Source organism: Andrographis paniculata, unplaced genomic scaffold (assembly GCF_009805555.1).
Source record: "Andrographis paniculata isolate CXL003 unplaced genomic scaffold, ASM980555v1 Contig46END, whole genome shotgun sequence".
NCBI lineage: Eukaryota > Viridiplantae > Streptophyta > Magnoliopsida > Lamiales > Acanthaceae > Andrographis > Andrographis paniculata.
Window position 1 is genome coordinate 5,510,694 of NW_026137580.1, and position 21,610 is coordinate 5,532,303.

At 41.5% G+C, this 21,610-nt stretch overlaps 2 protein-coding genes across 2 annotated transcripts; both read right to left on the reverse strand.

The window, feature by feature from the left end:
• Positions 1-4,256: 4,256 nt before the first annotated feature.
• On the reverse strand, positions 4,257-5,166 carry LOC127252509 (predicted GPI-anchored protein 58). The gene is made up of 4 exons (XM_051276701.1): positions 5,076-5,166; positions 4,844-4,923; positions 4,674-4,769; positions 4,257-4,532 (listed from the first exon to the last, which is right to left on the reverse strand). The coding sequence occupies exons 1-4, from the start codon at positions 5,164-5,166 to the stop codon at positions 4,257-4,259; spliced, it is 543 nt and encodes a 180-aa protein (XP_051132658.1).
• Positions 5,167-20,392: 15,226 nt separating this feature from the next.
• LOC127252510 (uncharacterized) lies at positions 20,393-21,346 on the reverse strand. The gene has a single exon (XM_051276702.1). It carries the CDS (start codon positions 21,344-21,346, stop codon positions 20,393-20,395), a length of 954 nt encoding a protein of 317 aa, XP_051132659.1.
• Positions 21,347-21,610: the final 264 nt, after the last annotated feature.

Sequence of the window (21,610 nt, forward strand, 5' to 3'; positions counted from 1 at the left end):
AGAATGGCAAGATCAGAATATGTATTGACTTCCGGGATCTTAACTTAGCCACTCCTAAAGAAAAATATGTGATGCCTATGGCCGATATACTGATTGATTCAGCGGCAGGACATAAAATCCTCAGTCTGATGGATGGTTATGTAGGTTATAATCAAATTTTTTTGGCGGAAGAAGATATTCATAAGACAACTTTCAGGTGTTCAGGAGCTTTAGGTATTTACGAATGGACAGTCATGCCATTCGGATTAAAGAATGCTGGGGCAACCTATCAAAGGGCCATGAATTCGATTTTGCATGACCTCATTGGCAAGTCTATGGAAATTTATATTGATGATGTCACCATCAAATATGCCAGTTTCGATCACCACTTGAAAGATTTAAAAGATGCTTTCAGCCGGATGAAAAAGTACAATCTGAAAATGAATCTGACTAAATGTGGTTTTGAGATATCAGCTGGAAGTTTCTTAGGAGTTTTGGTGCATGAAAGAGGAATTAATATTGAAGCCAACAAAGCCAAAGCAATTTTAGCCATCCGACCACCCAAGTCGGTTAAGGAAGTACAGAGTCTCTTGAGTTAGGAAGGTTAAGCCGATCACTATGTTGTTAAAAGCCGGAGCGAACGACTTTGTGTGGGGGCCAGACCAGTAGACCGCATTGGATGCTATAAAGCAAGATTTGGTTCAACCTCCACTTTTAATGCCTCCTAAGGAAGGTCGGCCCCTCAAGCTTTATTTGGAAAATACGCATGAGGTAGTCAGCTGCTTACTGGGGCAGGATGTTGATGATGGTAAAGAGAGGGCAATTTATTATTTGAGTAAGACTCTTGTAGGACCAGAATTAAATTATACTATGCCAGAAAAAATGTGTTATTCATTGGTGTTCGGATGCACCAAACTATAGCACTATATGCTGCCTAGGAGAATAGAAGTTATCTCAAAGGTGGATCTTATCAACTTAATTTTGCAGAGACCTACCATGCAGGACAGACTTATGAAATGGGCCATCAAATTGGCTTCTTTTGCTTTGCAACATTCCCCGTTAAACGTGGTCAAGGGTCAAGCAATAGCAGATTTTCTGGCGGAATTTTCAGAAGACAATCAAGAAGAAATCGAGTACATATCTTATGTGAGTACCCGAACTTGGTCAATGTTCTTTGATGGTTCTACTTCTGGAAATAGATCAGGTGCATGAGTCTTGTTAGAAGGACCAGATGGCCAAAAGATTAAGTTACAGCTTCAATTAGAGGGTATGACCACAATTCAGCAGAATATAAGGCTCTAATTTTGGGATTGGAAGCCCTAATAGCCAGGAATGTTCAGTCGTAGTCATAAGGGGAGATTCTCAATTGGTAATCAATCAGGTAACCAAACAATATGTTTGCAATTATCTCATTTACGTAGATACAGGGATGTTGTATATCGATTGTTATCAAAAATCTCAAAGGTGATGATTGAATTCATCCCTAGAAAAGAAAATCAACATGCAGATGAGTTAGCTCAAAAAGCATGTAAAGGAATCTCGAAAGAGATATGTGCAGAGATCGGGACGGAAACGGAAGATGTTTAGGGCCTAAGCAAGCCTTGAAAGTTATGACAGAAGTACATAGCGGGATCTGCGGAGCACATCGAGCAGGTTTGAATATGAGATGGGCTATTCACCGGTTGGGTTTCTTCTGGCCAAAGATCTTTGAAGATTATATACAATTTGCAAGAGGCTGCCAAGAATGTCAAAAACATGGACAGTTAAATCATTTGCCAGTCATTGAACTGCAAGCTATGGTACAACAGTGGCCCTTCAAGTTTTGGGACATGGACATCATTGGCAAAATACACCCTCCTTCATCCAAACATCATTGTTTCATTTTGGTTGCAATAGACTATTTCACCAAATGGGTAAAGGCAGTTGTTTTAAAAAAACGTGGATCAAAATGAGGTAATTGACTTTGTGCTGAATTAGATCATCTATAGGTATGGAATTCCGCATTCTTTAACCACTGATCAAGGTTTGGTCTTTACTGGGGAAAAGTTTATAAATTTCTTGGAAGAATTTGGTATTTGGATAAATCATTCATCATCTTATTATCCCAAGCTAATGGATAGGCAAAGGCAGCCAATAAGATTATTATTGGAATCATAAGGAAAATGGTTGAGGGGAATCCAAGAAAGTGGCACCTACTATTACCTTGGGCCTTATGGGCACACAGAAATAGCAGAAGCTCAACGACGGGGTTTTCACCATAACAACTTACTTTTGGACAGGATGCTGTGTTGACAGCAGAAATTCAGGTATCGTCGGGGAGTACAAGTTTTACTAATGGAGATTTCACTGAAGAATATCATCAAGTTATGTTGCAGCAATTGGAAAATTTGGATGTTAACTGACTCCATGCAATCGATCAGATTGTAAGGCAGAATGAGATCAGGGCAAAGTACTATGGAAAGAAGGTCTTTTACAGGACTTTCCGAGAAGGAGATTTGGTTTGGAAGACCATACTACCTATGTACAAGAAAATTGATCAATTTGGAAAATAGTCTCCGAACTGGGAAGGGCCATTTATTATTCTTAAGGAAATCAGAAAGGGTGCCTTTATTATAATAAATCATGAGCGTAAAAGAGTACATGATTGTATTAATGCTAGATATCTGAAGAGGTGTTTTTCTGCCTTTTCAGATAAGAAGAATGCATAAAACAATGGATTTATTCAGAACCCAAAGATAAAGGGTTCAAACCCAAGATATGGTTTATTCATTATCAGAAATTGAAATGTGTGGAGACCTTCATCTTCTGAATCAGAATCCTCATCCCAGTTGTTGGAAATTAACTCTCGTTCTTCATCAATCAGGTTTTCCAAATCAGGTCGGTATCGTTCTCATTGACTCTACATTTTTTCAAAGTCATGATTGGTACGAGCTTTCATGTATTTATTGTCTGGCGTTCGCGATCAACAAGAGTACGTATCTGGAGAAAATTGTTCTACGTGATCCCATCCGAGATCCGGAAGTATGGCTGTCACATGAAGTTCAATTAAGTCCATATGATGATTAATATCAGAGAGGCGGCTTAGGATGTTACGAAGAGTCTCGTATCCATCCAGGACATGTTCCATCAGATGAATAACACGATGAATGGTCTTTCTCCCTCGTTGGGAAAACCTGAATTTGAAATCCAGTTGTTTGAGTACATGTAACAAGTCTTCAGCATGACCACCGACAGAATGGCTACCCACGAAGAAGGGTTGAAGGGCACTTTCCCAGTTTTTCAAAGGAACATGGGCCCGATGTTGTGAAATTTTATTTATACCTCAGGTATGTTCCAATTTCAGAATTTTGAGGTTGTTTGTTTTATCACAGGGGGTAATAGTCTTTTATAAGGGAAAGTGAGGTTAATTTGGCTTCTGGGGGTTCGGAATATGGAAATTGATCCTTGTTAATAGGAAACAAAAATTGTTTACTAAGTCAAAATTTACATTAAGTTTTACATAAGGGCCCCTATGGCGATTTTTATCTGGGACCATTTTTCTTCGGCCCTGGATACGCATCGGTTGTCGGCAATGACCTGATATCGTTTAATAAATTGAGACCAGGCTTGAATCTTCAATTATTGATCCAAGTCGGCCTCGTTCTTCTAATATCTTTCAATCAGACGTTCGTCGGTTACGTGGTCCACAAGAACGGATTGCTCCGATGAAACACGTCCAGTTCTCCCTCATTCTTCTGGATGGATGCATCTCTGCTGGGATGGTTCGGCTGATAGGAGTCGGGCGAGTAGAATGTCATTTCAGAGCTCAGTTAGCCTCTCCATCAGCTAATGTAGAATTACGGCGGCCGTAGACTGAAAGAGTCTAAAATAATAAGCCACCAACCACCTGAATGAGACATTCAAAGGAATCTGATCAAAGTCGGAAAAGGGGAGGTTGACAGCCTGAGCGAAGGTTGCTCGGATATCCGCCGGAATCGGAACGGCCGACCACGTAGTTAGGTCAAGACAACCCTAGAAGAAGTTCAAAATTTTAAGTATGATAGGTAGGATGAATGGTAAGAGTTACTTGTGGGATTTTACTTACTTCCTGGCGGACCGTGGTCACAGAAGGCGCTAGGATTGCCATCCGTCGGGGAGGTCGGGCGGTTGGTACTTTGGCTGCCGACTCTGCGCCCACCGACAGTGGTCCTTGCAGTCCTGAGGCCCTGAAATTAAAATATAGAATATTTTAGTATTTAACTAAATCTATATGTGCGTGTAAGGAAGGTTCGAAGATCTTACACCTCTGTCAGATTGTTGTTAACAGAGGCTTCCGACTCAGAAGAAGAAAGTTCTTCTATATCGAGTGGGAGACCTCCTGGACGGATGGCAGCAAGTGATTCTGCTGCATGCGCTGCCGCCTCCGGCGGTGGAATGGCTGCAGCGGGGGCAGCTAGCTCTTCAAGTGAATAAGAGGAATCAGCGATTTCCGTTGGTAGTACGGCCATCGGTTGAGCAGCCGCCTCGATGTCTGTTGAAGCTACTGCCGCCTCCGGTTCGGTTGGTGATGGCGTCTACAATAAATATATCAGATGTCTATTCAAAGTATGGTGTGTAAAGTTGTTAAGTATTGGGTGTTTGAAAAAATTTACTGGATCCCTTAGGGGTGTCGGCAGAGATTGCCTCCTGGTCGGGTCCCCTTCCCGACCACTCACTGGCAAAGAAGGAAGGGACTGCCTCCTAGTCGGGTCCTCCGCCCGACTGATCATCGGCAATGCAGGCGTTGTTGGTTGGACTTGGACGGGAGGAACCTATGATGGAACAACATAAGTCAATACATGAGGAGTTATGAATGTGAGAGAAAATGGTAATATAAGTCGATTACTTGAGGCTGATAAGTTTGAAGGTTTGGTTGGTTGGCCGGGGTAGAGGCCGGTTGATCGGTGGGTGCTGCCGGTGTCGGATCTGATATGAAGAAAAATGTAAGTTAGAGAGTTAAGGAATATTAAGGTGATTAAAGACTTTTGGCACGTACCTAGGTGGGGTCGGATCTTTATGAAAAATGTAAGTTAGAGAGTTAAGGAATATTAAGGTGATTAAAGAATTTTGGCACGTACCTAGGTGGGGTCGGATCTTTATGGGCATCCAAGCCATCAGGTAGTCCTCAGCGGCTTGTTGGTCTGCTCCTGAGGTCAGGACTGCCTGCATCTGATAAGCTTTTCTCTTTCTCTTTGGGGCACTTGAGCCGGCACCCGGGGCGGCTGTCTTTTTTCAGGCGCTTATGGGTCGGGCCGCCCCCAACATCAAGGCAGACTGGGGCAGGAGAACAACCAGCAACCGATCCTTCTCAAGGGCAAGCAGGGCCCACGTGACCGACCACCAGTCACGGAAGGTCTCTACGATTTCGGGGGAGGAATGGAAATGAATGTAAGAGTTGGAAGTTATATAAGTGGCGAGTTGGGTAAGGTAAGAAGGAATGAGTTCGGGAATGACCCGCCCGTCCGGACTTTGAGGAATAAGGTGGGGACAGGCGACAGGGCCAGGTAAACCTTGGCGGCAGCCGAATTGGCATGCCAAAAATTGGGGCTAATAACTAAAAGTGTAAAATAATTTTTGGCCTTTTTTATCAAATTTTTTACTAACAAATAAAGACCTGGATTTGAGGGCAGAATCCCAGGAGAAGGGATAGGTCGGATGAGAAAGAGGATCAGGATCGGCCATGGGCGAAGGAACAGGGAATGGCCAGAAGGGACCAACCACATAGCAGGCATACTTCCTATATACATAAAAATGGGAGTTGCTGCGGTCGTCGGCTAGGATTGCAGAAATGATGGGGTCGGATGACTGGAGGTGGCCATGACCTAGACAAAGTCTGCTAAGGGCTAATCCTAAAGAATGGTCGGGTGTTGGAGTTATGGGCGGACGACCAAGTTTGAACGCGTCAGGAAAGTAAAGACAGAACCAAAGTTCTAGAAAACAAAAAGGGCCTGACGCGGTGGTATCTAGTTTTTTACTATCACTATCTACAAGACGGGTGCTAACCCTGGAAAGACCTTCAAAAAGGTTGGCAAGGAAAAGAGTGCCAAGAGAAAAGAAACGACCTAAGGCTAAATGGATAGCTAGATCAAGATGTGAGGAAAGGACACATTTGGAGGGGGAGACTATGACATACCTACATAGCCAGAAGATGAGGAAGGCGAAATGCTCATGATTGGTCACTGGGGTCCCTGTTGTCCCTTGCTGGTCGGTTGCGAATTTCATTCAGCCCCATTCTTTCACTCCAGCCAGTGAACAGCCCAGGTGATTTGCTACTGGCTCCTGCCTGTCTAGGACGCCCATCACTGGGTCCTCACCCACGATAGGTAGATGGGCAATCATAGCCACATCCATAAGGGTCGGCCCGATGGCAGGAAAAAGACTCCAATCTCTGAGTGCTAGAAGGCCGACATAGCCAAAAGCACATTTTCGTGCAGATGAAATGGAAGAGTAGAAAGGAGTATGGCCTGATCGATGTGTTGGCGTTTCCATTGCTCCTGAAAGCGCTCAGCCACCCTATTGTACCAAGTGCGGTAGGGTTCTTCGGGGTCAGTCAGGTGGGTTTTGATGTTGTCGTTTATACGAACAACATTGTAGGTGGATTTGTTGATGGCAAGGGAATTCCCTGCTTCTAGTACCTTCCTCATCCGATCGGAGTCCTCAAGAGTAGTACAGTATGGGCTAACAGTTGGGGTCAGCACCTTCAACGCAATAAATGGAACCTCTGGGTCGGTTCCATCAAAAGGAAGTGGGGGTACGTATTGGTTGGCCATGGATTTGGAATTACAGGAAGGAGATGGTAGCAACGGTGAAGGAGAAGAGAGGTTTTCTCTGAAAATTTTTTGCGATAATGGATGCATGAAGTTGTACAATGTTGATGGAAAGGTTTTTAAGGGGAATGGGGGTAATGATTTTGGAATGGGGTATTTAAAACCCCATTGATGTGACTGGAGACAGAGTTAGGCCGGCACTGTTGCATAGACTGCAGACTCCCAAATGTCTTGTCATATGGAGATCAAGGAGTGACGTTTGGGAGTCAGGTGGCGGCGGGCAATTTGTTGAGTATAAAATTTATAATTAGGGTGGTGGCCCAAAATAAGAGGGAAAGTGGGCCCGTCATTGGGCCCATCAGGTGGCCAAGGGTTATCTGGGTGGATGGTTCGGAGGCAAGGCGGTCGGTTGGTTAGCCGCCCGTCTTGAGAAGGCAGGACGGTTGTGGAAGTGAGTCGACGGGAGTGGTCGGTTGGGCGGTCGAATTCGATAACTGACAGGAACGGTTGGTGGACGGTTAAGGCACATGTCAGTAGGAGATTAACATTGGGGGCAGTTGGTGGCAGCTGTGGTAACCGATCAGGTGAACGCTTGGGGCAGTTGGTGGCAGTTGTGGCAACCGACCAAGTGACGTTTCGAGACGTTTTCGTAGGAGTTATTTAATCATTGAGGGGGTTCAAAAATAAGGATGATCTTCAATCAAACAAAATTAATTAAATATTTTCTGTTGGGGGTCACCTTTTATTTTTCATCCATTTATCATTTCATTCTACATACAAGTTAATTATTCAAGTTCGATATTATTTTCGAACTTTACTGTGTATTGTTGAAAAACCATCAACAATATTTAACTGAAACAAAGAAACTACAACCAATCAATTTACTACATTTCAATTTCAGCATTTTCTTTATTTTCTTATTAGAAAGTTAATTCAAATACAAAATTTCATGTCCAAAATGCAAGGTGTGTTTGTTTTGTGAAATTGTTTAAACTAATTTTTTTAAAATATAGAGGATTGTGTAATAATATAAAATAATGAATATACGTAAAATATAATTTTTTTGTGGAAAATATATATGTTTATTTTATTAAAAAAAAAAACACACCCCGAAGTTCATTTGATTTAGTTTTAAAAGAAAAAAAAAAACCAAAAGTAGAATTAATTTAATTTTATATTTGAAAGATTATTTATAAATGCAGTTTTTATTTATTTATTTTGAATGTAACAAAATTGAAAATACTTTTAATTGTCAAAATTGCTATGAAAAAAAAAACCTAAAAAATAAGGTGCGTTTCAATTTCAATTATATTTTTAATTTTATAATTTAATTATATTTTTAAATTTTACTTTAAGTATAATATATAAATTAAAAAAAAAAGGAAAATTGCTTTAAATTTTCTAATTAAAAAAATATAAATTAATTATCTTTATTTATGGTATATTATTTATATTTATTATTATTATTATTATTATTATTATTATTATTATTATTATTATTATTATTATTTAGGGATAAATTAATAACTTTTGGTTAAAGTTCTTCAATTTTTTGTGTAAGTAACCAAGTCGCTTCTCAAAATAGTATTTTTCGATCCTAAAAATTGCTTCTTTGTTTTTATTAGAATTCAATCCAAGCATAATTAAGAGTCCTTTTTTATTAATTTAAAAAATAAATAAAAATTAAAAATAAAAGCAAAGTCAAAAGTCAAAAGTTGAAGCCACTTGATTTTATGTTTGCATGAATTTTTATAAAAGTTTTTTTTTAAAAAAATAAAATAAAATAATACTCTCTTTGTTCGGTATAAGATGATTTTTTTGTTACGATATTTTAAATAGTATAATTTAATAAATTCACTATAATACTTATTATATTTTTTTTAATTTTTTTATTTTTATGTAAGTGGTGTTTTTATTATTTTTAAAATAAAAATTAATAGATATAATTAAAAAAAATTAAGATTGATATTTAAATATTTTAAATATTATATCTCAATATAATATATATAATATGATATCACTTTTTAGAGAATAAAATTTTATATATTATATATAAATAAAAAGTATAATTATTTATATATAATTAAAATAAATTAATTTTATAAAAAAAAATGGGTAATTTCAAATATAGATAAACATATTTGTTTATTGAGGAGAAAAATAGAAATAAAGAGGTTTTGAATGAGAACGCATCTATAAGATATTTAAAATTTAATTAAATTGATTTATATTTGTTAAAATTTAAAATTGTTAAATTTACCAAAAAATATAAAAAAGAGTGTCTTCTGTGAGACGAACTAAAAATAAAAATAGGTTATTTGTGGCGGATAGATGAAGTATTTAGAAATAATAAGATAGAGAATACTCCGTCCGTGAGATCTTATGTATTCATTTATTTTTTGCACGTCAATTTAGGATATTAGTTTATATATATATAGATAGATAAGAATAAACTAGAAAGATAAAAATTCATTTGCTTTTTAGTGGGCATTGTTAGTAATATTGTGTGAAATGTAGGTTTCTTTATTCAAGTAAAAATTGCTTTTACTAAAAAGAAACAAAAATAAAAATAAGAAAATGGATATATTTGAGTTTGAGAGACGAAAATGACAAAATAGTTACATCTAATTGGGATCGATAAAGTATTTAAAATTTTATCTTAATATAAATATATTTTTCTATCAATTTTTTTTAATTTATTTAAAAATTATAAAATATATAACAAAAATACTATTATTTTTTTACACATTTCTACTCACTAATAAAATAATATTCTTTTTTAATATACTACAAAACTTGTAATAGCCTTTTCGAATGGGATGAAAAGTGTATTTGTTGGACCCCAAGTCCAAATGAGTCAAAGCTAAAGGTAACGACTTCTATCAGGTTGCGGAGCTTCCATGGAGTAAGAGGGTATAACTTCCACAGACCTTTAGACAACAAGTTTCATCAACCCTGGGTTGGAAACTTCATAACATTAATAGAAGACCCTAGCACCTCATGTCCTATATGGAAGGTTCTATGGGTCAACCAAAGAAAGAAGAATAAGGATTTCATGTAACTCGACGTTGTTGGGGACATATCCCTGTAGACCGGCTAAGGAGTATGATGGAAGCAAGTCAAGGTAAATTGTAGGTCTAATCCAGCGGCAATGGAAGAAATTCAGAGCGAATGGAACCCGGTCCAGAAACAACGAAAGATGTTCAAAGCGAATGGAACCCGGTCCAGAGATGATGGAAGCGGTTGGGAGCTGATGGAAGGAGGTTACCTTGCGGTTGAGAGAGGTGGAAGAATAATGGGAACTGCCCATTTTTGTAGAAGAGGTGGTTATGCTAGTTTAGGATTAAAATTAGGAAAAAACACAAGACACACACACACAACCAGATCAAATCGTCTATTTCTCTATTTGTTCTTTTATGTTCTAGTTTCGTTTATGCAATTTAATTCAAGTTACTGCTTCTGCAATTTATTTTACTTGATTTTCGTAGATTATCGTAGTTTAGTTTGATTAATCACGTAAGATCTCGATCACCCGACGATGGATTGGCTCTTTGGAATACTTCCGGAATCCACATTGACGACATCGACAAATTATTTTGGAACTTCTAAAATTCAGGTTCCAACAATTGGCACGCCCAGTGGGACCAAGTCGGGTTCGTGTATGCAACTTCGTAGTGATAAGGTGATCACCATGGAAAATCAGAATTAGAGCTCCAGTCTGAATATCGGTGCAGGAAATACTGAAATTGGAATGCCGGTTCATCCCAGTGGAAGCCACACCCCAGGACTGAGGAAAGAAGAAGAATCATCATCGACCGAAATAATGGTGAACATGGTACGCAGAGAAGTGAATCAATGTATTCAGGCTGGAATCGGGGATATCGCGTACGAAATCTCTAGGCAATTGGAGAACTGTGAGGAATGAAGCGTTTCAGATTCGCGAAGAAGAACGTCGAGCAGCGACTAGTGGAGTTCAAAATTCTAGAATTTCAGGAAATACATATGGAGGTCCGAGAGGAATAGTTCCATCTGGTGGAGGGATTCCATCCCTCACAGGGAATTTCGATTCCAGCTTAGGTCGTGGAAATGTTGGATCGCCCAGGGGGCCAACGAGTGGAGTAGTATTGCAGTTCGGCAATGTAACGATTCTCTCACGCCCGCAAGGAGAGCAAATCAGCGGAGGCTTTGGCCTTTAGATGGTAGAAGGACCGGATGTCGCGGGAAGCGGTGTTTACGGAACCCATCCAGGGACAACATTGCCGGGGCAGTTCACAGGTCAACCTACATGGAACACACCTCCACAACCATGGGTTCAACAGGCTCCATATGCCGTTGTCCCTCAAGGAGGAATGGCTGGCCAAGCTTGGGGACCAGGAGGGCAGCCACTGATTCCTAATCAGCAGGATGCCCGACCATTGATAGATACAAATATTCTAGTAGAAAGTATCTGTAGGGCTTTCCTACAAATGAAATTTGAAGAGCGACCGGTGTATCAAAGACCCTATCCAGCTTGGGTAAGTGAGATGATGCCGTTGTCTATTCGAAATAAAGCGCCAGATTTTACATTGTTCTCAAGTGAATATGGGAGATCAACGATAGAGCATATCAGGAAATTTACAGCTCAGTGCGGAGACTTGGGAGGAAATGATTGGTATCTTTTGCAATTATTTTTTTTTATCTCTAACGGGTACTGCATTTTTGTGGTATACGTCGTTGGCTTCAGGTACCGTGTAGTCTTGATCAGATTTGGAGAGGCTTTTTCATGACCGTTTTTATGCACCACCAGTGGAGACTACAATATCCCACCTGGTAGCTATAAAACAGGGGTATGATGAGCCTATGGCACAATTCCTGGAAAGATTTTGACAAGCTAAGACACAGTGCACAGTGCAAATTCCTGAACAGCAAGCAACTGCGATGGCAGTAGATAACATGCGATCAGACCTTCGAGATTGGTTAGAAGTTCAGGATTTCTAGGATTTTTCACATTTAAGTGCACTAGAAATGAGAGCAGAAAAGCTCATCTGAGAGTGACGGGATGCTGCAGTCAGAAGGTGGAAGAAAGATGGAAAAGCCGGGGTAACTTGCTGTGCGGATGATGAAATTTCAGCCGATGAGGATTGTTGTGAAGAACAAGATGTGTTAGCCGCTGAGTTGCTGAAGGGAAAAACTTATTCTTGTTCAGCATTAAAGCCTACAAAGGGTAAGGAGATCGGAGGTGTGCAGTATACCTCCGATGTGTCTAAAGTCGAACAGATATTTGATCATTTGTTGAAGGACAAACAAATCAAACTTCGGGATGGGCAGCGAGTGCCGTCACCAGAGGAACTGAAAGGGAAAGTGTACTGCAAGTGGCATGGGAGCTATACACATGCTACCGCCAATTGTACGTACCTACAAAATACAATCCAAAAGGCCTTAGATGAGGGCAGATTGAAGTTAGCAAAAAAGAGTATGCAGGTGGACGCAAATCCGTTTCCTGCTCCATCCATTAACACCATGTCCACAAGAGGTCCTAAGAGACAACACAAAGGGAAGCAACCGGTTTGGCAACCGCTTCATGAATGACTCAGACCTAGGATACCACAACGAGGTTCAGTCTTCGATAGGTTGTCTGTAGGAAAGACGCCTAATGGAAATGGTGGAGGTAAGAAACCTAGAGTCGTAGAGTGGAGTCCTAATCTGAAAGTGACGATTCTAAATGCCAAGGAAGTTTTGGAATGCGATAACGTGATGACTAAAGCTACAGCTCCAGGCTCAAATATCAAGTCGGATGCCACTGTGGCTGAGGTGAAAGTCATTAGTGGAAAGCGATTTTGGACTATTATGTCCGTCGATTAGATTACCACTACTCCAAAAATGACGCAGAAGCCTCCATCAGTAGTAGATTTGAAGAAGTGGACAGTCAATGTTCCGGAGGCAAATTCCATGAGGGCAATGGACGACCTTACGCGGTCCCAGAAAAGAAAGGTACAAAGGAAATGATTACAGGCTAAGTTGGAAGCTGAAGGTATTCAGCTAAATCAGAAAAGTGCGGGGGCAAAGGGTAAGAAAATTGAATCAGAGGTTGAGGAACAGAAGGAAAGACTTGGAAAAAATCAAAGAGTTGCAACCTCGCTTGATTTTTTCTACGCCGAACGCTGGCCCGCTCCAAATTGGCAATGCCGATGGGTGTCAAAAACTACACAGCCGAAGGAGCTTGATGCTAAAGTTGGCCAATTATCGGTCGTTGGGTTGTTACCGTCTGAGTTCAAAGCTCCAGAAAGGGAGCAGAATTACGAGGGCGTGATCGTAGATGAAGAGCCAGCTGCATAATGGAATGATGTAGTGACAACAGTCACATTTTATCAAATTGGTTCCGAGCAGAATAAACATGTGAAGCCCCTGTACATTCGAGCTTTAATGGAAGGACGACCTGTGGGTAGAGTACTGATAGACGGCGGCGCATTTGCTAACGTGATGCCGTTTCGTACATTCTGAAAATGAGGAAAGACGAGGGATGATTTAAGACCAACATCAGTACGAGCCACATATTTTATGGGGAATTCGTACAAGCCGGCAGGAATTGCTACTGTTGAGGTGCAAGTTGGCACGAAAAAGTTGCCCTCAGCGTTTGTGATAATAGACAGTCGCCCGTCATATGCAGCATTGTTGGGGCGGGATTGGATTCACGCTTGTGAGTGTGTCCCGTCGACTTTACACCATAAGTTGCTATTTTGGGACGGCGACGAGGTTCAAAAGGTAGAAGCGGAGAAAGATCCATTCGCAACGGAGGCCATAGTTGCAGATGCGACTTTTTACTATTCGAAGATGATCCCATTGTTAGAAGTGATCGCCTCCATTCCTAATGAAGGAAATTATGAAAGTATGTTTAATGATAAGCAGTTCAGGGTTCAAACAAGGGTCAATCCACGGCCTATGAATGAAGAAGATTATGATGAATTTCGAATGCGACGAAATTCAATGTGAGCTGTCCGGAGCAAGCTCCATTGTGAGTTTAGATCCGTTCAGAGCAGGTTTCACAGAAAGTAGTGAGCTACTCGGCACAGGCTCTATTGCAAGTTTAGAGCCGCTGTCCAGAGTTGGTTCCTTTGAAAACCTTGAGCCGCTTGAAACAGGCTCCGTTATGCAACATCCAAAGCCGGCCAAAGCAGACTCCGTGGAAGGTTAAGAGGAAATTCCATTGGTAGTTTGGAATCATCCAGGGAAATCACCGGTGAAGTAGAATTACCATCACATGTGCACAAAACATATCCAACATTCGAGGCTCAAGACCCGTTGGAGGATGTTGATTTGAGTACCGATGGAATTTCATGAATCACCAAGGTTAGTGCATTGTTAATATCGGCAGATCGAGCTACCTTGGTAACACTTATAAAGAAATACCGGGATTGTTTCGCTTGGGATTACGATGAAATTCCGGGCTTGGCTCGAGAGCTCGTGGAACATCGATTGCCCATAAAAGTAGGATATAAACCCCATAAGCAGCCACCACGAAGGTTTAATCCAGATGTGTACCCAAAGATCAAAGAAGAAATTCAGCGGCTCTTGGGGGCAGGATTCATCCGGACTTGTCGATATCCGGAATGGATAGCCAATGTCGTTCTTGTACTCAAGAAAAATGGCAAATTGCGGGTATGCGTCGATTACCGCAATCTAAATTTGGCAACACCCAAAGATGAATACGTTATGTCTATCGCCGAAATGTTAGTGGACGCAGCCACCATGAACAGGAGTCTGTCGTTTATGGATGGATATTCCGGCTATAACCAGATTTTCATAGCCGATGAGGATGTTGCAAAAACGGCATTCCGATGCCCAGGGTCCCTTGGAGTATATGAATGGGTGGTGATGCCGCTTGGGTTGAAGAATTCTGGAGTGACTTACCAGCGAACAATGAATACAATATTTTACGATTTAATTGGACAAAATCGGTGGAAGTTTACATCGATGACATAGTGGTGAAAAATCCAAGAGTTTTTCGAAACATCTGGTGGATCTCGAGCAAGCTTTCCGACGAATGAGGCACTATAATTTGAAGATGAATCCAGCGAAGTGCGCATTCGGAGTGACCTCCGGAAATGTTTTGGGTTTCATGGTGCCTAATAAGGGTATCGAAGTGGATAGTAACAAAACGAAAGCTATCATCAATGCCCGACCGCCTGAGAATCTGAAACAACTCCAAGGATTCCTTGGGCAGGTGAACTTTTGACATGTCACTCGGTCAATCAAATACTTCACCTATTCCGCGATCACAATTTAATGTAATACAGGGGAAGGGATCGTCTCCACAAGGATTGTGTGATTCACTCTTTCGTGTTCTAATGCAGTAAATAATTGGGGGTGTAACACCCCGGCCAGCTCAAACGGAAGCGTCACCGCCACGCCACACCGGAAGGCTCGTTCATCAATCAACGAGTCCTACATTGTGGCACTAAGGCTTAAATAATAAATACCAACAACTAATAGGAACTTAGAATTAAAGCGCACTAGTTTATCAATTAAGTAAATAAAGTTCAATTAAAAGCATAAATTGGAAATAGTTCAAATTGCATTAGTCTTTAAACACAATCAATGAATTTCAAAACATTTTAGACGGTAAGGTAATTCTCATTTCCCCCGATGGATCATATGACGTGAATGCATCACTTAGGCATAACGGAAGCATGATCACCTACAAAAAGAATCGTAAGAAGGGGGTCAACACAACGGTTGAATAAGCGCAATTAATCGAAGATAAATTAATGCGATATAATCCCACAAAATCATTTGAAGAAGATAGTCGAATAAAATGACACGTATCACATAAGGGGAACTCACACACATGAGTCTTTTAGCACCTCCCTTATACCTCATTTTCATTCTCAAATAATAGCGATGAGCACATCACGAAGAAAACTCCACTAGGCCTTAATCAGGGCCGGCTCGACCCGGTTTTCCGACCTTATTACTTCGTATGACATGTCACATAATTTCAAATAACAAACATAGGGTCATAACCCTCAAAGGAAACTCCACAGTGTGTACATAAGGGTTCGAAATCCAAAGTACAAGTAAATCAATTTATTATTAGTTGACGAGGGGCGCCATACGACCCACAACCCTCTAGTCTCCAATAAAACATACCAAGAGGGGATTGTACGCAATCTATCCCTCCATCACGGATGACGGTCTAAAGACCTTTCCATCGTGAATGACGGGCACCTCGGAATCACCCTAAAAGGGAACCCGCCATCTCGATCCCTCGACCTAGCCCATTCGGGATCTAGTTCAAGGTTAGATAGTTATCCTAAAATACCGGTATACCCTTACGTGTTTGCAAGGCACAGAGGTGGAAGGCTATGCCTTACCATCCAAACAATCGACGAGTTGATCGGACTCGACGGGTAGTTTCAATTACCAATTTGACCAAATACTCAACATGCTCTTAGGCAAATTTCAAAAAAAGTGTTTTAAACTCAAAATATTCCAATTGGCAACATTTAATCGATCAAAAGTAGGATATTAGACCCAACAAGTTCGTTATAATTTCACTTTATTTCACCAAATAAACATTCGAAAAATATTTCAATCAAAATGGGCATGGTCTAATTCCAAAAATCATGATATTTAAATATAATCGTAAATCCTTTTCCAAAAACCATAACTAGGTTAGGGAAAAACTAAGGTTTCAAACCCATCCCATAAATTATATGCTTTTCAATTTAAAATGCAATAATAGTCTTCACATAAACATTATAATCAACTTCCTAGAAGAAATCGGCAAAATCTAACACTTTTGGGGGCAAACCCATTTGACAAGAATATTGAACAAGATATCAATAGAAGGGTCTAGGGATTAGAACATATGAATCTATCTAAGATTAATCCCACTTACCTCAAGAGAAGAGACCAAAAGGAAGAATTTTGGAGAAGAAGAACTCCAAGGGAGAGCAGGGGCTGGCGGCGGCGCTGGCGAGTGTGCTGGCTGCTGCTGCTGCTCCTTTTTTTTTTATTTAACATAACATACTTAGTCCTTTATTAATTATTTTATTCTATTTTGGCCCAAACTCAATTTTTAATTCTAATTTAAACTCAACTCTTTAATTTATTACACTAAAAGACCAAAATAAATCATGCCCAAAATGAAATTTGTCCGACTCCGGCAAACTTTCGGCGATTATTTTACGGGGTATTACATCCTTCCCCCCTTAGGACATTTTGTCCTCGAAATCGATTTGCACGCCCGGAGCTACCTCAAACAACTCTGGTTACTTTTCTCGCATTTCTTGCTCGGTTTCCCATGTCGCTTCTTCAACCCCATGCCACGACCACACTACCTTCACCATCTTTATTTTACGGTTCCGCGTCGATATAACTTTGAAAGCCACTATCTGAATAGGTTGCTCTGAGTACACCAAATCCTCCTGAAGATCCAAGACTTCCGGCTGAAGTATATGAGATGGGTTAGCCACGTATCTCCTTAATTCAGAGACATGAAAAACATCATGAACCCTCTTCAATGCCTCCGGCAAAGCCAACTTGTAGGCCACCTCTCCAATCCTTTCGATTATCTCGTACGGCCCTACATACCTCGGGCTCAACTTTTCATTAATACCAAATCTCCTCACACCCTTCGTCGGTGAGACCTTAAGTAATACATGATCACCCACCTTAAAATGCCCATCCCTCCGAGCAAGGTCGGCATAACTCTTCTGGCGATCTTGGGCGGCTTTCATCTTAGCCTTGATGTTACGAATCTGATTCATCATCTACTCAATCATTTCGGGCCCCAATACAACCCTTTCGCTTAGGTCACTCCAACACAACGGCGTTCTACATTTCCTCCCATACAAAGCCTCAAAGGGTGCCATCCCAATGGTCGCTTGATGGCTATTATTGTAGGAGAACTCCACTAGAGCCAACTGATCCTCCCATTGGCCTTGAGAATCCAATGCACAAGCTCGCAACATATCTTCCAAAATCTGAATGGTGCATTCAATCTGCCCATCGGTCATCGGATGAAAGGCCGTACTCATCCTTAACTGAGTACCGAACTCTTTCTGAAGCTTTTGCAAAAAATGCGACTGAAAACGGGTGTCGGGGTCCGAGACAATCACCTCCGGAACTCCATACCTCTTCACCACGTGCTGGATATACAACCTTGCCAACTCCTGCATGCTCCAAGTCATGTTTATCGGGATAAAAACTGCTGCCTTAGTCAATCGATCAACAACTACCCAAATGGCATCCGCGCTTGATCTCCACTTTGGTAATCCGGTCACAAAATCCATAGCAATCGAGTCCCACTTCCATTCCGGAACTTCCAACGGTCTCAACAAACCCATAGGTCTCTTATGCTCCGCCTTGACCTTTTGGCAATTCAAACACTTGGCGACATACTCTGCAATGTCTCTTTTCATACCGCGCCATCAAAAATGTCATTTCAAATCTTTATACATCTTATCGCAACTGGGATGCACTGAATATGGAGAACTATGAGCTTCTTTAAGTATCTTTTCCTTAATATCCAACCGATCCTTGGGCACACACCATCTGTCTCGAAATCTTAGGCTTCCATCCCGACCAACATGGAATTCGCTTATTTCACCTTGTTGCACCTTTATCACTAAGTTGAGTAAATCATCGTCAACAACCTGAGCCTCCCGAATCTCCCTCAAAATCTCCGGCTCAACTGACAAGGCACCCATATATCCTTCAATCATCTTAGGACCCACTACCTCAATTTGCAGATTCTCGAACTCATGACACAACTCTACGGGTAATGTCATCGAACATACGTCATGACTTGACTTCCGACTCAAAGCATCAGCAACCACATTCGCCTTGCCTTCCTGATATAAAATATCCAAGTCATAGTCCTTTACTAATTCCAACCACCTCCGTTGTCTCAGATTCAACTCTCTTTGAGTGAATATGTATTTCAAACTCTTATGATCGGTGTAAATCTTGCAATGAACTCCGTAAAGGTAATGTCGCCATATCTTGAGAGCAAACACGACAGCCGCCATTTCCAAGTCGTGAGTTGGATAGTTCTCTTCATGCGATTTAAGCTGCCTCGAAGCATATGTTATCACCCTTCCATCTTGCATCAACACGCACCCCAATCCTCGTCTTGACGCATCACAATACACATCGAACTCTCGGCCATCTATCGGCAATGCCAATACCGGTGCAACTGTCAACCTCCGTTTCAACTCTTGAAAAGCTTGTTCACAAGATTCGCTCCACACTACTTTAACATTTTTCTTCAACAACGATGTCAATGGACTTGCCAATCGTGCAAAGTCTTGCACAAACCTCCGATAATACCCGGCCAACCCCAAAAAGCTCCTAATCTCTGTCTGCGTCTTTAGTCGGGGCCAATTTTCAATAGCGCTCACTTTTGATGGGTCAACCGAAACACCATCCCTTGAAATAACATGCCCCAAAAATGCTACTTCACTCAACCAAAATTCACACTTAGACAGTTTAGCATACAAGTGATGCTCCCTCAATACTTGTAGCACTAACCTGAGGTGATTTGCGTGATCCTCCTCGCTCGAAGAATACACCAATATATCATCAATGAAGACCACAACGAACTTATCCAAATATGGTCTGAAGACTCTATTCATCAAGTCCATGAAGGCAGCTGGAGCATTCGTCAACCCAAATGACATCACTGTAAACTCATAGTGCCCATAACGAGTTCGAAACGCTGTCTTCGAAATATTGCTGTCTGAAATCCGAAGCTGATGATATCCCGACCTCAAATCTATCTTCGAGAATACGCTTGCTCCCTTCAGTTGATCAAAGAGGTCTTCGATCCTTGGAAAAGGATACTTATTCTTAACGGCAACTTGATTTAATCCTCGATAATCAATGCACAACCAAAGACTACCATCCTTCTTCTTAACAAATAGAACGGGCGCTCCCCAAGGAGAATTACTCGGCCGGATATACTCTTTATCCAACAACTCTTGAAGTTGCTCATTAAATTCGGCTAACTCCTTAGGTGCCATACGGTAGGGAGCCTAAGACACCGATTATGCTCCTGGAATTATATCAATCGTGAAATCTATCTCACAGTGAGGCGGCATACCCGGTATCTCATCAGGAAATACATCCGCAAACTCTTTTACCACCGGCATGTTCAAAAGCTGACTCTCATCTCCCAAGACATCGTGCACTTCACATAGGAACAACGGGTGACCTTTACGAGTTAACTCATGCAGAGAGACAACTGACACTATCTTAATCGATGGGCGATAAGGAATCTCCTCATACACAACTTCTCCACCGCAAGGGCTCCGAAGAAAGATCTTCCTCCCACCACAATCTATTCGGGCCTGATAGGTAGCCAACCAATCCATACCCAAAATGATATCGAACTCCGCCAATTTAAGCTTCAAAAGATTAGTAGGGAATTCTATGCCTCCGATCATTACAGACACTCCTACGAAAAGACAATTGCAAGGCACTAGCTCTCCTAAAGGTAGCCTAATCTCCACCGAAACCTCTACTCGAGAATCTAATTCTAACCTCTTAGCACATCTACTCGATATGAAAGAAAGGGATGCACCGGAATCAAAGAGAATAACCACAGGTAAATAATTCACCAAGAACGTACCGGTCATAACGTCTCCCTAGTTCTCCACAACTTGCCCTCTCGTCATGACATTAATGTGACCTTTCTGGCCACTCCTTCCCCCTCCTCTTGCACGCTGAGGTGCCAATGGCAGTGTACGACCTTGCTGCTGTGGAACCGGGGTCCTCTCAAATGCATTCGGAGCTCCAACTAACTTGGGGCAAAACCTCTTAACATGTCCCGGCTCATGGCAGTAATAGCAAGTGATGGGTTGGCAGTCACAACGAACTCCAGGATGAGATTTTCCACATCTGCTACAAATAGTCGGACCTCCACGATTGTCACTCGAATTCCCCTGAGTGAATTTAGGGCGAGATGCATAGGGTGTACCCGAAAACCTCTCCGATTGATCCTTTCGCTTATAGTTCTTCAAACCCTCGCTCACCTTCCCTTTCCCTCTATCTGCCATGCGGGCTCCATCCCTCCGCTCATCATACGCTTTTCGATTTGCCCGATAGATGTTAGCTGCTTTCTCGTACGCTTCTTGAAGGGTCGACACACTGAAGCCGGCTAAGAACCGCTGAAGGTCTCTATTCAGTCCACCAACAAATCTTGTCAGTTTGCACCGATCATTCGCTGCCAAATCCGGAGCGTAGTCAGCCAATTCATTAAAACGCGTGAAGTATTCTTCCACCGTCATATTGCCCTGCACCAAGGCACTAAACTCATCCTCCTTTGCTCTCTGAATGTGCGGAGGATAAAAGCGCGCCCTTATCATCGTCTTGAATGCATCCCACGGTAATCCAACCAAATTGCTCCCGGAAGCCTTCTCATTATTCCACCACTTCTTGGCTAGTCCTTCTAAATAATATGCAGCTATCATCGTCTTCTCTCCTTCCGGGCATTTCACCACCTCAAATATAGTCTCCAAACGATCCAACCATTCTCCCAAAATAGTCGGGTCCGATTGACCCGTGAAAGCCGGAGGACTATGACGTAACACCGCATCCATAGCACTCCGGGGCTACTGAGTGAACTGTCCCAAAAACTGACGAAAGATCTCCAAAGTCGGGTCTGACGGTTGAACGGGATCCTGAACTGGAGGCTCGGGATTTTGGGATTGCCTACTCTCAACCTCTTCATCGGAATCAGGTACCACAGGTGGCTGACGAGCACGCCTAGGGAGATCTTGCTAATTGAGACTAGACCTAATAAGCTCCAATTAGTCAGATAGCATGAACAATACACATAAACATATGGAATAAACATAAAATGC

Bases quoted from the DNA above. Each gene is read 5' to 3' on its own strand.
- LOC127252509 (XM_051276701.1), bottom strand. From the start codon at position 5,166: ATGCAGGCAGTCCTGACCTCAGGAGCAGACCAACAAGCCGCTGAGGAC. The intron at 4,924-5,075 runs GTACGTGCCAAA...TCTTCATATCAG, and splicing joins AAAGATCCGACCCCACCTAG to ATCCGACACCGGCAGCACCC. The intron at 4,770-4,843 runs GTAATCGACTTA...GTTCCATCATAG, and splicing joins TTCAAACTTATCAGCCTCAA to GTTCCTCCCGTCCAAGTCCA.
- LOC127252510 (XM_051276702.1), bottom strand. From the start codon at position 21,346: ATGGATGCGGTGTTACGTCATAGTCCTCCGGCTTTCACGGGTCAATCG.